The sequence below is a fragment of the Schistocerca americana genome, chromosome 2 (assembly GCF_021461395.2).
Source record: "Schistocerca americana isolate TAMUIC-IGC-003095 chromosome 2, iqSchAmer2.1, whole genome shotgun sequence".
In the NCBI taxonomy this organism is placed as follows: domain Eukaryota; kingdom Metazoa; phylum Arthropoda; class Insecta; order Orthoptera; family Acrididae; genus Schistocerca; species Schistocerca americana.
In genome coordinates this window covers 603,378,479-603,393,071 of record NC_060120.1, presented here as the reverse complement: position 1 = coordinate 603,393,071, position 14,593 = coordinate 603,378,479, and the positions used below count along the sequence as shown (strand labels likewise).

The following is a 14,593-nucleotide window of genomic DNA, read 5'->3' as shown; positions in this document are numbered from 1 at the left end:
AACCGACAGGAGGAAGATGTTGTGATATGCAAATGATTAGCTTTTCAGAGCATTCGCACAAGGTTGGCGGCGGTCGCGACACCTACAACGTGCTAACATGAGGATAGTTTCCAACCGATTTCTCACACACAAACAGCACTTGACCGGCGTAGACTGGTGAACCATTGCTGTGATGCCTCGTGTAAGGAGGAGAAATGCGTACCATCACGTTTTCGATTTTGATAAAGGTCGAATTGTAGCCCATCGCGATTGCGGTTTATCGTATCGCGACATTGCTGCTCGCGTTGGTCGAGATCCAATGACTGTTAGCAGAATATGGAATCGGTGGGTTCAGGAGGGTAATACGCAACGCCGTGATGGATTCCATCGGCCTCGTATCTCTAGCAGTCGAGATGACAGGCATCTTATCCATATGGCTGTATCGGATCGTGCAGCCACGTCTCGATCCCTGCTTCAACAGATGGGGACGTTTCCAAGACAACAACCATCTGCACGAACAGTTCGACGACGTTTGCAGCAAGGTGGACTATCTGCTCGGAAATCATGGCTGCGGTTACCCTTGACGCTGCATCACAGACAGGAGCGCCTGCGCTGGTGTACTCAACGACGAACCTGGGTGCACGAATTGCAAAACGTCATTTTTTCGGATGAATCCAGGTTCAGTTTACAGCATCACGATGGTCGCATCAGTGTTTGGCGACATCGCGGTGAACGCTCATTGGAAGCGTGTATTCGTCATCGCCATACTGCCGTATCACCCGGCGAGATGGTATGGGGTGCCATTGGCTACACAACTCGGTCACCTCTTGTTCGTATTGACGGCACTTTGAACAGTGGACGTTACATTTCAGATGTGTTACGGCCGGTGGCTCTACCCTTCTTCCGATCCCTGGAAAACCCTACATTTCAGCAGGATAATGCACCACCGCATGTTGCATGTCCTGTACGGGTCTTTCTGGATACCTGCCCTGACCAGTACATTCTCCAGATCCATCACCAATTGAAAACGTCTGGTCAATGGTGGCCGAGGAACAGGCTCGTCACGATACGCCAGTCACTACTCTTGATGAATTGTGGTATCGTGTTGAAGCTGTACCTGTACACGCCATCCAAGCTCTGTTTGACTCAATGCCCAGCCGTATCAAGGCCGTTATTACGGCCAGAGGTGTTTGTTCTGGGTACTGATTTCTCAGGATCTATGAACCCAAATTGCGTGAAAATGTAATCACATGTCAGATCTAATATAATATATTTGTCCAACGAATACCCGTTTATCATCTGCATTTCTTCTTGGTGTAGCAATTTTAATGGCCAGTAGTGCAGAAGGCGTCAGGGTGTGGAGATCCATCGGATATGGCTTCAAGACACGGCTGGTAGTGAATGGAAGAACTCCGACGGCACAGCGGTACAGCGTGGACATCTAGCGTCCTTATGTGTCACCACACAAATGATGGAATCTCGGTGACATATTTCAACAGGAAAATGCCCGTTCATGATCGTCTTTCCTAGAATTATCTGCGTGATGTTGAGATACTCCTGTAGTCAGCAAGACCTCTGGACCTGACACTGATGGAACACGGGTGGGACGAGCTGGGACTTCAACTCCGCCTGAGCACCAGTATCCAGCATATCAAGGACAAGCTACTACAGCTGCGGGTCAGACATCTTCTCCATCCGAATCACAGTATACATTCAGCCAGAGGCTGGTTCAGTTTGATACTGGTAAGTGAGCTGGTGCTCCTGATTCTTTTTCAATTTGACTTGAGCCGGCCGCTGTGGCCGAGCGGTGCTAGGCGCTTCAGTCCGGAACTGCGCGACTGTTGTGGTCGCAGGTTAGAATCCTGCCTCGGGTATGGATGTGTGTGATTTCTTTAGGTTAGTTAGGTTTAAGTAGTTCTAAGTTCTAGGGGGTTGATGACCTCAGATGTTAAGTCCCATAGTGCTAAGAGCCATTTTGACTCGATTTTGTAATTACTGAAACTACAACACATACCCTCTCAACACTTTAGTGTCAGTTCGTTTCTTCCTCCCTTACGTCTGCTTCGCTTTTATTTTAAGGTAGTCTACACTATTCGCGTATAGCTGTTTGTGTGGCCTCATTACTATCTGACTGGCAAACCATTACTGAAACCTGGGATTATTACATTGCACGCTTCTGTCCTCTCGCCCCATATGCGGAATTCTCACATTCTACGCGACCGCTCACTGGCATTTAAGGGATAACACATCACCACTCCTTCCTCCGATTGTGCTGTACTTCGTAATGTCGTGATATGGTAATAGATACCCAGGAAGTAATACACGATTCAGATGATGTTTTGCTTCACACGTTTATTTCGTCAGAGATTGTACAGAGTTTCCTGGCGGTTGTCGCCTGCCGCAGGCCTCCTCTCCTGCTCCTCACGAGCTGGCGGTGCTGTTGCTGCTGGAGACGCTGGAAGTGCTGGAGTCGCTGGAAGTGCTGGACGAGGTGTCGCTGCTCAGCTTGGACTTGACGCTGTCGAACAGCGCCTGGGTGGAGCTCAGGGCCTGTAAACAAGCGCAATATTTACCGTCGCTCACCGTCGATGGCTGAGAATGTGCATCAGACCAAGAGTCTCTGCTCGTGTAAATTACACGGTGGAAGTAATTTCGCGGATGGCGGACAATAAATGAAAGTTAGCACCGACACTCAGTGACAGCATCGAAAGCACCCTCAGTGTTGCATAAAAAAGTGTTAACAGTATGATTTACTTCATTAAGTGGAGTGGTCTAAGTACCAAACATCTTGTCAATTTAGTGCGCATAAAGACGATTTGATCCTAAAAGATTGCCGATTGCAACCATATCATTAAACATATTTGCAGTCGGCATTTCACGGGGGATTACTTGCACTCTTGTCTATAAAAAAAGACATTGATTCTGAAACTTCCTGGCAGATTAAAACTGTGTGCCGGACCGAGACTCGAACTCGGGACCTTTGCCCTTCGCGGGCAAGTGCTCTACCAACTGAGCTATCCATGCACGACTCAGGGCCCGTCCTCACAGCTGTACTTCTCCCAGTATCTCGTCTCCTACCTTCCAAACTTTACAGAAGCTCTCTCAATCGAGGATTCGCTGCCATAAAGTAGCACTAGCATGACGTTGTTTTACAGAAGTTCAATTTTCTGGCTTTATTAACTTTATTTTTTAAATTTTTGTTTGTAGTTTCCCATGTCTGTTGGAATTTATTTGTTTTCTTTTCCGTGCCAGACTTGCTTAAGCATCTTGTTTTCTATAACAATCTCAGATCGGACAGGGATTTATCTTAGTGAATCATCAGTTTAGCTTTAGTAGCAGTTATTTTTAGAGTTTATTGTTTTCTTCCCAACTCGTGTACTGTAGCTCATACACAGAGCTACGTCTCTCGTTTATAATACAATTACATAACCTGCATACACCAAATCATTTAATTTTAGTTTCCATTTCAGGTCTGCAACGTAAATGTTAAGAAGAATCGGTGAAATGTTGCATTCCAGTCTGACATCTTGATTTATTACCATCTAACCCGGTTTTGAAGTGGCTACTTTATGATTATTTTGGCGTCATCATGTATACTTTTGTTTACCTCCTTAAGGTGCATGGGGTACCTTTGCCTATCCATTATTGTCTATAATCTATTTCTGATCAAGTTGTCAGAGGCTTTTTGAAATGGAAAAAAGTAATACGTGTTTCCGATCTGACTTCTCGTCGTCTTTCTAAAATTCTCTTGATGCTGAAAATTTTTATCACTGTAGAAGATCCTTTCCTAAACCCACTTTGCTCTTCTCCCAAGCAGCCATTTGTTTTTACTTTCAAAGAATTATTTATTGTTTTTGAGTAATCTTTATAAGCCTAGTTCCTGAGAGTTTTACCCCTGTAATTATCCCACTGATTTCTTTGGACATTTTTAAACTCAGAAACTACCTCAGCGGTTTTCCAGTCAGCAGGGATTTTATAACTTCGCCGGTACTCACTGAATAGATCTAACAGTCTCAGTTCGCGCATCGTCCCTCCATACTTAATAAGTTCAGCAGTTACTCCATCTGCGCCACAACTCTTGCGATCTGTCATACTTTTCAGATCCTATTGAATCTCATCTAAGATTAGCGAATCTAGAATCTTATTATAACGGGGTGTTGGGTAGTCTGTATTCATTGCAGCAGTCTCGCAGAACCTTAACTTCCTATAATGCTGCATCCACTGTTATTCATTAATTACCTTAATTCTAGCATTATCTCTCTCCGACTGATTTCAATTTTTTCTTTGCTAAATTTGCAAATGAGACGGATAGGAAACGTCTACCAGCTGTACAAGGAATCAATGTTAAAAAAATATATCGGCTCAAGCACTTGTGTAAAACGCTAAGATTGACGCGTTTCGTAAGTCAAGCTTCCATCATCAGAATAATAAAAAAAAGGAACCTGTTAAAACTAGCTAAAATGGAACATGCAATAGGCACAATAAAACTGATAATAAAATGTGTTGATACAAAATAATTCCTGCCATAATAATAGCCAGAAACTTTCTGCTTTTACATCTTTAATAGGTAGAGCCTTTAGAGTCCCTATGAGTGGAGAAGACAGAATGACTGAGCTGAACATTGTGAAACAACTAGCCAGAGCTAATGGGTATCACCAAAACGTTGTCAATAAATTAATACGGCAGAAACAGCGCGCGAATGCAAGGAAGAATACCGCAAATAATATTACGAGAGTCACAATACCATACTTCGGTGATATTTCGCAAAAAGTGGCTAACATTTTCAAACCTTTTAAAGTTGATACCGCTTTTCAGACCAATAATACGCTGCGATTTAAACTAAGAAATAATTTAAAGCAAGAAAGCGATAAATATGAGAGAGCTGAGGTCTATAAAATTCAGTGTAACACGTGCAAGGCAAGCTATGTAGGCCAAACTGGTAGGTCCTTTAAAGTACGTTACAAAGAACATAGCGATGGCTAATGGTTCAAATGACTCTGAGCACCATGGGACTTAACTTCTGAGGTCATCAGTCCCCTAGAACTTAGAACTACTTAAACCTAACCAACCTAAGGACATCACACACATCCATGCCCGAGGCAGGATTCGAACCTGCGACCGTTGCGTTCGCGCAGTTCCAGACTGTAGCGCCTAGAACCGCTCGGCCACTTCGGTCGGCCGAACACAGCGATGCTTTCCGGCTTAATAATTTCGAAAAGTCAGCTGTAGCCACGCATATTTGGAAAACGGGCACCCCATGTTGGGAATAGATCAGGATCTCGTTATTTTACATAGACAGGACAAAGGCAAAAAGCTGGATCTACTAGAACAGCTGGAAATTACGATACATAGCGTGAATAATCAGAACACACTGAATGAACAGCTAACTGGTGATGCAGATAACTTTTTCAAACATTTCACTGGTTTCTTTTAGTAAATACATTTTTAGCAATTGGCAGGATACCATCATTTCATGAAGTCCTTGGAACATGTATACGTTATCTGTTTGTATAGACATCTCTGTGACTTCCTTCTTTACTTGCGGGTGAGCTCACTCGCGTTTCAGTGTCGTCTTTGGTTACGTGGTGCGTGGTATCAAAGAAGACGCACGGGCGGTTTACGACGATAGAGGAGAGAGCCTTGTGGTTAGATGTTGAACACCATAGGCGACACCATTTTAGAGTTTTTTATATTTTGACGACTATGTGGAGATGCACCTTGGAAGACACGGCTGCAACAAGCGAAGTAGCCACGATGTTTTAATTTTATTATCAATTTTATTGTGCCTGGTGCATGTTCCATTTTAGCGAGTTTTAACAATTTCTTTTACTTTTTATTAATCTGATGATGGAAGCTTGACTTCCGGAACGCGTCAATCTTAGTGTTTTACACTATAAACAAGTGGTTGAGCCGATATTTTTTTAACATTGACATTCACAACTACGACCTCTCATCCAGTGCGGATAAAATCAAAAAAATGTACAAGGAATCCTCCGCTATGCTCCGTACACTGGGTTGTGGAGTGTTCATGCAGATCTAGCAAGGATTACTTGCAACTCTGTCGACGGAACGAAACCGAAGCGTACCTCCTCGATGGAGGAGACGACCATCTGCGCCTTGGCGGAGGAGGCGTCGGCGGCGGCTTCGTTGAGGGCCTGCACGGCGGCGGCGGCCTGCTGCATCGCCTGCTCGGCACTCGCGATGTTGTCCTGCGTCGCGTTGCCCACGGCGGCCACCGCCGTCTCCATGGCGGACACCGCGCTGGACGCCTTGTCGGCCAGGTCGGACGCCGCGTCGGAGAACGCGCTCTCCACCAGCGACTGCAACAGCAAGGCGGACACGTCAGCCAATACCGGGCTCTCTACCGTCACACACGTTCTGAACCCCAGAACCCTCTGTTACCAGAGTGTACGCGCAGATGTACTATGATTGTAGACACTGCTCACGCTCATCATCTAGTATTTTATGCGTACACTGTTCACACATGTGAAAATCATATACAGTTTTGAATATAACAGACATTGCCATGCCCTTTTATATCATTATCATAATTATTAAATTATTTATTAGTTAAACGGACAAACAGATACAGTGGGAATAACACAGCCAACGAGTGGCACGCCAAAAGTTTATTCAGACCTTTTCCCAGGTTTCGACCGATATGAACCCCATGGTTCCTTCGCAGTTGTCTTCTTTTTACATATATTTTTCTTTCCAACTTCTCCTATTGCCCCTTTTAGAGATGTCCATTCATCTTCAACTGTACTGCCTACTGAGCTATTCCATACTGCTGTATCTATAGCCTTAGAGAACTTCAAGTGTGTATCGTCATCCCTTAGTACTTCTGTAGGCCATTTCTTTGCTTATTGATTCTTACTGACTAATCTCTTGAACTTCAGCCTACTGAGCATCAGCGCTGCATTGCGATCTGAGTCTGTATCTGCTTCTCGGTCGGGTTCGATTCCCGGCGGGGTCAGAGATTTTCTCTGCCTCGTGATGACTGGGTGTTGTGTGATGTCCTCAGGTTAGTTAGGTTTATGTAGTTCTAAGTTCTAGGGGACTGATGACCATAGATGTTGAGTCCCATAGTGCTAGGAGCCATTTGAACCATTTTTTTGCTTCTCGGTACGTCTTACAGTCCACTATATAATTTAGGAATGTTTGTCTGACCATGATATAATCTAATTGAAACCTTCCCTTATCACCTGGTCTATCCCAAGTATAGCTCCTCCTCTCATGATTCTTGAACAGTGTATTCGCAATTACTAGCTGAAATTTATTATAGAACTCAATTAGCCTTTCTCCTCTCTCATTCCTTGTCCACTCCCCATACTCTCCTGTAACCTTTTCTTCTGCTCCTTCCCCTATAACTGCGTTCCAGTCCACCCTCACTATTACATTTTCATCTCTCTTTACATTCTCTACTTCCTTTTCAATATCCTCATATACTTTCTCCATCTCTTCATCTCCAGCAAGAGATGTTGACATGTATATCTGAACTATTGTTGTCGGTTTTGGTTTGCTATCGATTGTTATAAGATCAAACCTATCACTAACCTGATCACTGTAACATACTCTTTGCCCTACCTTTCTATTCGTAACGAATCCTACTCCCGTCATACCATTTTCTGCTGTTGTTGATATTACTCCATATTCATCCGACTAGAAATCCTTGCTTTCTTTCCATTTCACTTCACTCTAGATTGAGCCCTTGTAGTTCCATTTTCAAATGGTTCAAATGGCTCTGAGCACTATGGGACTCAACTGCTGAGGTCATTAGTCCCCTAGAACTTAGAACTAGTTAAACCTAACTAACCTAAGGACATCACACACATCCATGCCCGAGGCAGGATTCGAACCTGCGACCGTAGCGGTCTTGCGGTTCCAGACTGCAGCGCCTTTAACCGCACGGCCACTTCGGCCGGCCTTCCCTTTTCAGATTTAATAGCTTCCCTACCATGTTGAAGTTACTGACATTCCACGCCCCGTGTCGTAGAACGTTATCCTTTCGTTGCATTAGCAAGTGCAAGTGCAAGTACAAGTGAAAGTGCATTAGAAGTGAAAACGAATCGGCACGTTTACGAGCTATTATACGTTTTGCTTCATCCCATTATTCTTCGAGAGTATTTGAAACTTTATTCCCGACCAGTTCTCGTTGTCTGCAGTAGTAAGTAGAGCACATGGCCACACAAATAAATCTGTTTTCCTCGCAGAAAGCAATTCAAAATATAGGTAGTCTGAGAACTTGCCAATTCGCTGACAACCGTAGTGCATCTGTACACTTAATAGCCAGTCATCGATAAGAGCGCACACTTTCGTCATCAACCTTGTGGACGTGAAAAAGTTGAGGACATTACAATGGGTTATGGAAGTTTTGGGCGACTTAGATATGGCGAAACGACATCTAATGTCTCCGGGAACGACCAATAAACATTTTGTCTGTAACAAAAGTTGTTCTCCGTGACGTGATCTATCACTCCTAAAGGTCCCATGTAAGGAGTTGTAGACATCCTGCACATGTTCAGTAATCAGAATCTTACAATTTACAAACCTTAGCTCAAAACTAGCAATGAAACATTAATTATAACTATGGATTAGAGCGCGATTTCACTTTCAGTGCCCTACGATCATTTGTGTAGCGAACGACAGCTGCACCTTTCTCTCTAATTTTTGAGGTTTGCGTTGTTCATTTCGACCACTGACATAGAATATTTACTCCGATGATAACAGTTTAGGGTTCCCTGGATGTTTTGTCGGCCAGTATTGGTCCATACAAGGTAATTTTGTAAACACAAAACTATTATGTCGACCATTTCGTTCGAGACCTTCTGCAAACGCGCCACATATTCTTCGAACACCTTGCCCTCTCTCTCTCTCTCTCTCTCTCTCTCTCTCTCTCTCTCTCTCTCTCTCTCTCTCTCGTTTTCCACACACAACACTGCCAGTAAATTACTGAAAACTGGTGTGCACGATGCCAAATATCACAAACAGTTACCTTTTCTGGTAGTTAATTTCTCCGTTATCTCAGCATGCCAAGCAAAATCGTTTCACGTCAAAGGATTCGTCTACTTACCTCAATTTTGTTCAGCTGTGTAGACGTAGAGTTCAAAGCATCTTTTACTTTGGCAGCCATGGCGTCGTTAAATGCCTCTGCGCTGTTGAAGATGTTGTCTGCAACGTTCTTCGCAGTGCTTGCGGCGTTGTTCATAGCATTCGTGATCGCATCAATCATGCTTTCAATGCCTGAAGAGGAACTCTGTCAAAAAGCAACAAATATCAATCATTGACTCGGGTATAGTTTACGATACTCTCCAGGAAAGTCACTTTCAGCTAAAGCATTACTTTATAATGGACATTAAACCAAAGACGGATTTATTAGGTGTGCTTGAATCGCTAACGAAACCTGATACCTAGTTGTGAATACTGAATATTCCGATACCACGAACGAACATATACCAGATGCAGAGCCACTACTGTGCAAAAGGAACTCTCGCTTCTGTTTACAGTGATACTGCAGCTGCAATAGGCATTGCGTAGGAACATGCATTCGGAAAACCCTTAGAATTACATTATGCCTTAGAATAGACATAAAATTTCATCCATGCGTACTTTATATGGTGAAATAACATTTTCTTGCAGACATAAGGATCACAACTTTATCTTCGACAAGGATAGAAGCTGAAGTTACGAATTAGAATTCATTCATAATTTGCTTATGCAGCGACATAGCAAGAGAAATGTGTAACTATAATTTCTGTTCGTGTAAGTTATAAACAGACATGTCATAATTACTTACTTCGGAGCTAGTTGCGTTGCCCGAAGTGGTCGCATTACCCGATGAAGAAGCGGTAGAGTTGTCAGAGGTAGTGGCATTGGTCGAAGCGCCGTTGCTGTTCCCATTCACGGCGTTCTCAATACCTTGCTGGATTCCGTTTGCAACTGTTTCTACGCCGTCTTTGATATCACTGATGATTTCTCCGATGTCAAAAAACAAGGGAGACGCAGACACCTAAAGTAAAGAAACGACAAATATTAAGTTTCTTTCAGGACAAGTGAGAGATTAGGCTATATTCTTTCACCCACTTTCACTCTTACATACGGTAACAGTAAATTTTGGTTATTAGGTATCACTAGATATTTTCACACTTATTTTATTACTTTTATGTCCTCCTCAAGCTCCGTAATTTTTCCGTTTTGGCTGATAATTTCGAATTACATTGACATTCGCTGATCCAAAAAAGTCTGATTAGTAAAGCTGTCAAATCTCAAAGTCTTCTCATATAAATTCCAATTTAATGCATTTACTTTAACAAGCACAACGACCTCGTAATATAGTGTTATGGCGGAGACCTTTAATCTAACTTCATCTGTCCACATAAAAGCAAATATACACATACATACTTCTGCAAAAAAATTTCTGACAAGCTTGTCTTTCCTTTCACTTTCAGCAGCCATTTTAGTAATGGACTCGAAAACTAGTGTTTTCACTCTTACATTGCGTTCACAGTGCCACGCCTTCCAGCTAGAATATTTATTGAGGTATTTGAAAACCATTGGCATATTCAACTTGAATGTAGGATTTTACGATTCAGGGAAACTGTTCAGCATACAGATTGAGTCCGTGATGGTGATACAAACTTTCAGCGATGATGGTGAAGGGTAAAGGTATCATTATGAGGCATGAGATCCTAGTCCAGAAACGACAGAGTTGAAAGTTATAACAGAAAATCGTTCTGATATCTCTGACAGTTGATCACTTCCACTGCAAGCTCTTTGCTTTCCGTATTTTGAGAGATGATAGTATGGACGTAAACAAACAAAAAATTGTCTGTTAAGCATGAAAGTTATAACAGAAAATCGTTCTGATATCTCTGACAGTTGATCACTTCCACTGCAAGCTCTTTGCTTTCCGTATTTTGAGAGATGATAGTATGGACGTAAACAAACAAAAAATTGTCTGTTAAGCATGGGCTCTAAACAGCATAACGTGAACACTTCTCCATCATCTATACTGTGGAACAAGTCTCTTTTACTACGAGCTCTTTGTCTTCCATTTTATGAGAGGTGTAGTCTGTCCAGTAAACATGGCCTCTGGTTTGTATACCTTAAAAGCTATGAACACTTGTTCATATTTCCTATAGTGAAACAAATTTCTTCTTCTGAACATGTACTTATAGCTTTTAAAGTATACATTTTAGAGCCAATGTTTATTAGACCTTTTTTCTAGGTTTTTTATATTGTTTTCTCCTAAAATATGAAAAGCTAAGATCTTCTAGTAGAAGTGGTCTGTTGTTACATGTATCAGATAGAAATTCCTTATACTTTTGGTTATGGACCGAAATTTCAAACTGACGCATGTATGCTTCTCCGTATCTCTGAAACGTTTCAACATCATTACGGAATTACCATGTATATCTGCAACATAAGTAAGTTTCGTGTGAGCATATATTTTTTTGAAGAGGTACCTCTTTGTAAGGAGATTAATTACCGTAACTGTGTTGTTCTTCTAGAGGAGCATCAGGCTTTTGTCATTGTAGCAGTTGTTTTTTTCTCTCGTTACAGAATGATATTTGCTAGCTTCATACGTCTAATAATCAATTTAGTTTCTGACCGTAGGAAGCATTCGAGAACAAGTAATCCCATTAAACTCCTCACACGTAGCAAGAGAACTTGATCAACTAGAACAAATTGCACATGGAATAGGAGCAAAATGCGAAATATCATAGTTTATGGTAATTTGATAAGGTAGCTTTCAATGGAAGACACACCGATATGCAATAACACTAACCGTGTTAGTAAAGCTATGGAGAGTAATGCAGCGGCGATTCTGTGTGGCATGTCCCCGGTAGATTTTCAGTGGTACGTGACACCAGATGTCTACGCAGGGTTACATATTTCCCGTAAATTGAGGGTCGTAGGTTTGTGGGCTTGGAGATGTCACCCAGTCACGTCCCTGGTTTGTTCCACTGTGTTCGTATCATGCGGGTTTGGTGGCCAATACATAACGTGAGATCACTGCCGTGCCCCTCAAACTATTATCGGGTAGTCTGGCCTTTTGACACGGCCAGTTGCCCTACTGAAAGGTGCTAGGGCCGTCAGGAAAGTCATGAAGCATGAAGAGATGGAAGTGGTCCGTAATGACATTCACTTACTGCACTTCGACATGTAATTATTACGAAAAAATATACAACGCGTGTGTCTCTGCATGGTTAAAGTATTTAAATTCGTTTCACATTCTTGAATTCACCGCAATTCTAACTTCATGTACTCGTCTTAAGTGAGCACGTGTTATATCTTACGTTTGGATGTAAAACAGAAACATTTTTAAATAAGGGGAAAGATATGATTTGCAAGTTCTTGCATCACTGCAACGGACAGTTCCCATAGTAATTGTGTCATTGGTCAAAGCCAATAATTGTGAAGTAAATTTGACTTTAACTTTTAGAGCCACTGTATCTGTTGTTTCAGAGCATTCGGAATCGTGAGAAGCTATAGTGCAAGAAGATATATCTTTATTGATAGAAATAGTAAAGGATTCATGAGAATTGATTCTCATAATCGTACCAGAATTTCTGCTAAAATGGCTACTCACCTACATATACTTTTAAGAGAATAGTCTTCACAAAAATAGTGCGACGAGATCAAAACATTCCAGGTAGAATTACAATCGCCAAAACTCTTATAAGTGGTTTCGCCATTGTGGTGATTCAGAGGTTAAACGAAAACAAAATCGAAACTAAACTACTAATTGGCAGAAAAAAACAATCTCATTCGGCGAGTAGACCATCGCGCTGTTCGCAACCAAAAGCTTACGATTCAGCCTTTCTCCACATGTAAGGCGTTGTGGACATAATGCAATGGTCAGGATGGTATGGTCATTATGAAAGGAAAGGTAACTGGCGGATTTCTGCGAATACATTTTAAGTGACAAACGTATGACTTAAAGTAACTTAGGAGGTTAGCTACCATTCTAGTATTAGTTTCAGAATTACTGCCATCTTCACAAATCCACGTGTAAAGGTAACACAAGGACAAAAGCGTTTCCAGTTGAGTCATCTCACGTTACGTTCACAGCTGATACCGCTCGTGTCCTTGTGCTATCTTTGCACTTGGATTTCTGAAGATGAAAGTAATTCCGAAACGCGTCATGCATAATTTATGTTCAATAAACTCATTCCTCACCTGTTGTATGATTTTATGCCACCTACCAATCTTAACTACAGATTAAACATAATCAAAATTTAGATGATTATGTTCACTGTCGTGCCAACGGTGTAACTCTTGTTGCCAGGATGGAATTGCATCTAAACACCACTGGAAATGTCAACAATTGGTTTGCTGAGAAAAAAATGAAATAAGACGTCTCCTCTGGCACTAATTATTGCCGAATTTGAATATTACCATCTGGTGTTGTCCATATTCGCAGACAAATATAGCACTGTCCTGCAAAGGATCGGAACAGTTTCTGATTCATTAAAAGCATAAAACCCGACTGGCAACCTTTCAGAACTTATATTTGTCGACCGTCAGAAGGACTCGACGCGTTTTTGTGTCATAAGTATCTGTACACTGTACTATGTGAGCTTCTCATAGTATTTAATCAAACTCCCGAAAACGTTAAACGTGAGTTTACACACTAATAGCTTGCTGAAACACGTGCAATTTCCTATGTGACAGTAGCCAGTAGAACAGCCTGTCGTGGTTTATTTGGTAAATGGTTTAAAACACAGCTAGCAGAATCGGCTCGCTTTGGTTGTAACATCTAAAGATTGTCAGGATGGCGAAGATATTAAGGCCAGCAACAAACGAAGCAGTGGTTTGAAAGATGTGTGTACAGAAGCTGTATAAGATAAAATGCAGAGAATCCATTATTCTCAATGGCAAAAAGGAACAAGTTTTAATGTGATTTTCTGTCCCTAGAAGTCCAGGAAATCTGTTGAGGCTGTTGTGCAAAGATACAATTTATCATGGAAGCGGGGAAGTGGGTGCTCATAATCCACCAAGCCCAAGAGATTAAGTTCGTACCCAGGATAACATACGGCTGAGTGTGAACCTCGTGCTACATACCTGCGCTACCACAGCCAATGCGACGACGATCACCAACTTGGAAGCCATGTTGTCTGAGGACGACTCGGTACAAGTGCAATACCTTGACGGTTGGGCAGTGTTTTATAGGCACCCACCGTCAGCAGTCACACTTGTTGACGTTAATCGCAGGTGTCTCTAACACTTCTACTGCAAACAGTACCGCCTGTACACTTGTTTATTCAGGTGTTGGAAACGATAGTATACAAAAGTCTCCGAACATCCGTAATGTTTCTCACCCGTTAGTGTTGAAATATGGAAATTCTGACTCGAAACATAGCAAAGGGCAAGAACAAAATGCCTATGTTCAATTTACCACTGTACCACGAATACAGATATGTAACGTTGGATTATTCTAACATTTATAATGTGATGAAAACAAGGTACAGAAAATCTATCAGACAATTGGAATATCAGTAAATAACGTGAAGGGGATGAAAATGTAATAGTCTCGAGAATAGACGGAATAACAGAATTATTTGAAAATGCATACCAGCTACAAAAGAGAGTAAGACAAGAGACTTTTTAC

General features: G+C 42.0%; 1 protein-coding gene across 1 annotated transcript; it reads right to left on the bottom strand.

The window, feature by feature from the left end:
- Positions 1–2,311: 2,311 nt before the first annotated feature.
- On the bottom strand, positions 2,312–14,135 carry LOC124596594 (uncharacterized serine-rich protein C215.13-like). The gene is made up of 5 exons (XM_047135789.1): positions 14,047–14,135; positions 9,776–9,988; positions 9,053–9,235; positions 6,066–6,299; positions 2,312–2,529 (listed from the first exon to the last, which is right to left on the bottom strand). Exons 1-5 carry the CDS (start codon positions 14,092–14,094, stop codon positions 2,401–2,403), a joined length of 807 nt encoding a protein of 268 aa, XP_046991745.1. The 5' UTR covers positions 14,095–14,135; the 3' UTR covers positions 2,312–2,400.
- Positions 14,136–14,593: the final 458 nt, after the last annotated feature.

What these genes read in the sequence shown, in the direction of transcription:
- LOC124596594 (XM_047135789.1), bottom strand. Translation starts at nt 14,094, where the DNA reads ATGGCTTCCAAGTTGGTGATCGTCGTCGCATTGGCTGTGGTAGCGCAG. An exon ending in CATTGGCTGTGGTAGCGCAG is followed by an intron (nt 9,989 to 14,046) that starts GTATGTAGCACG and finishes TCTTTACTTTAG; the next exon opens with GTGTCTGCGTCTCCCTTGTT. An exon ending in GCAACGCAACTAGCTCCGAA is followed by an intron (nt 9,236 to 9,775) that starts GTAAGTAATTAT and finishes GCTTTTTGACAG; the next exon opens with AGTTCCTCTTCAGGCATTGA.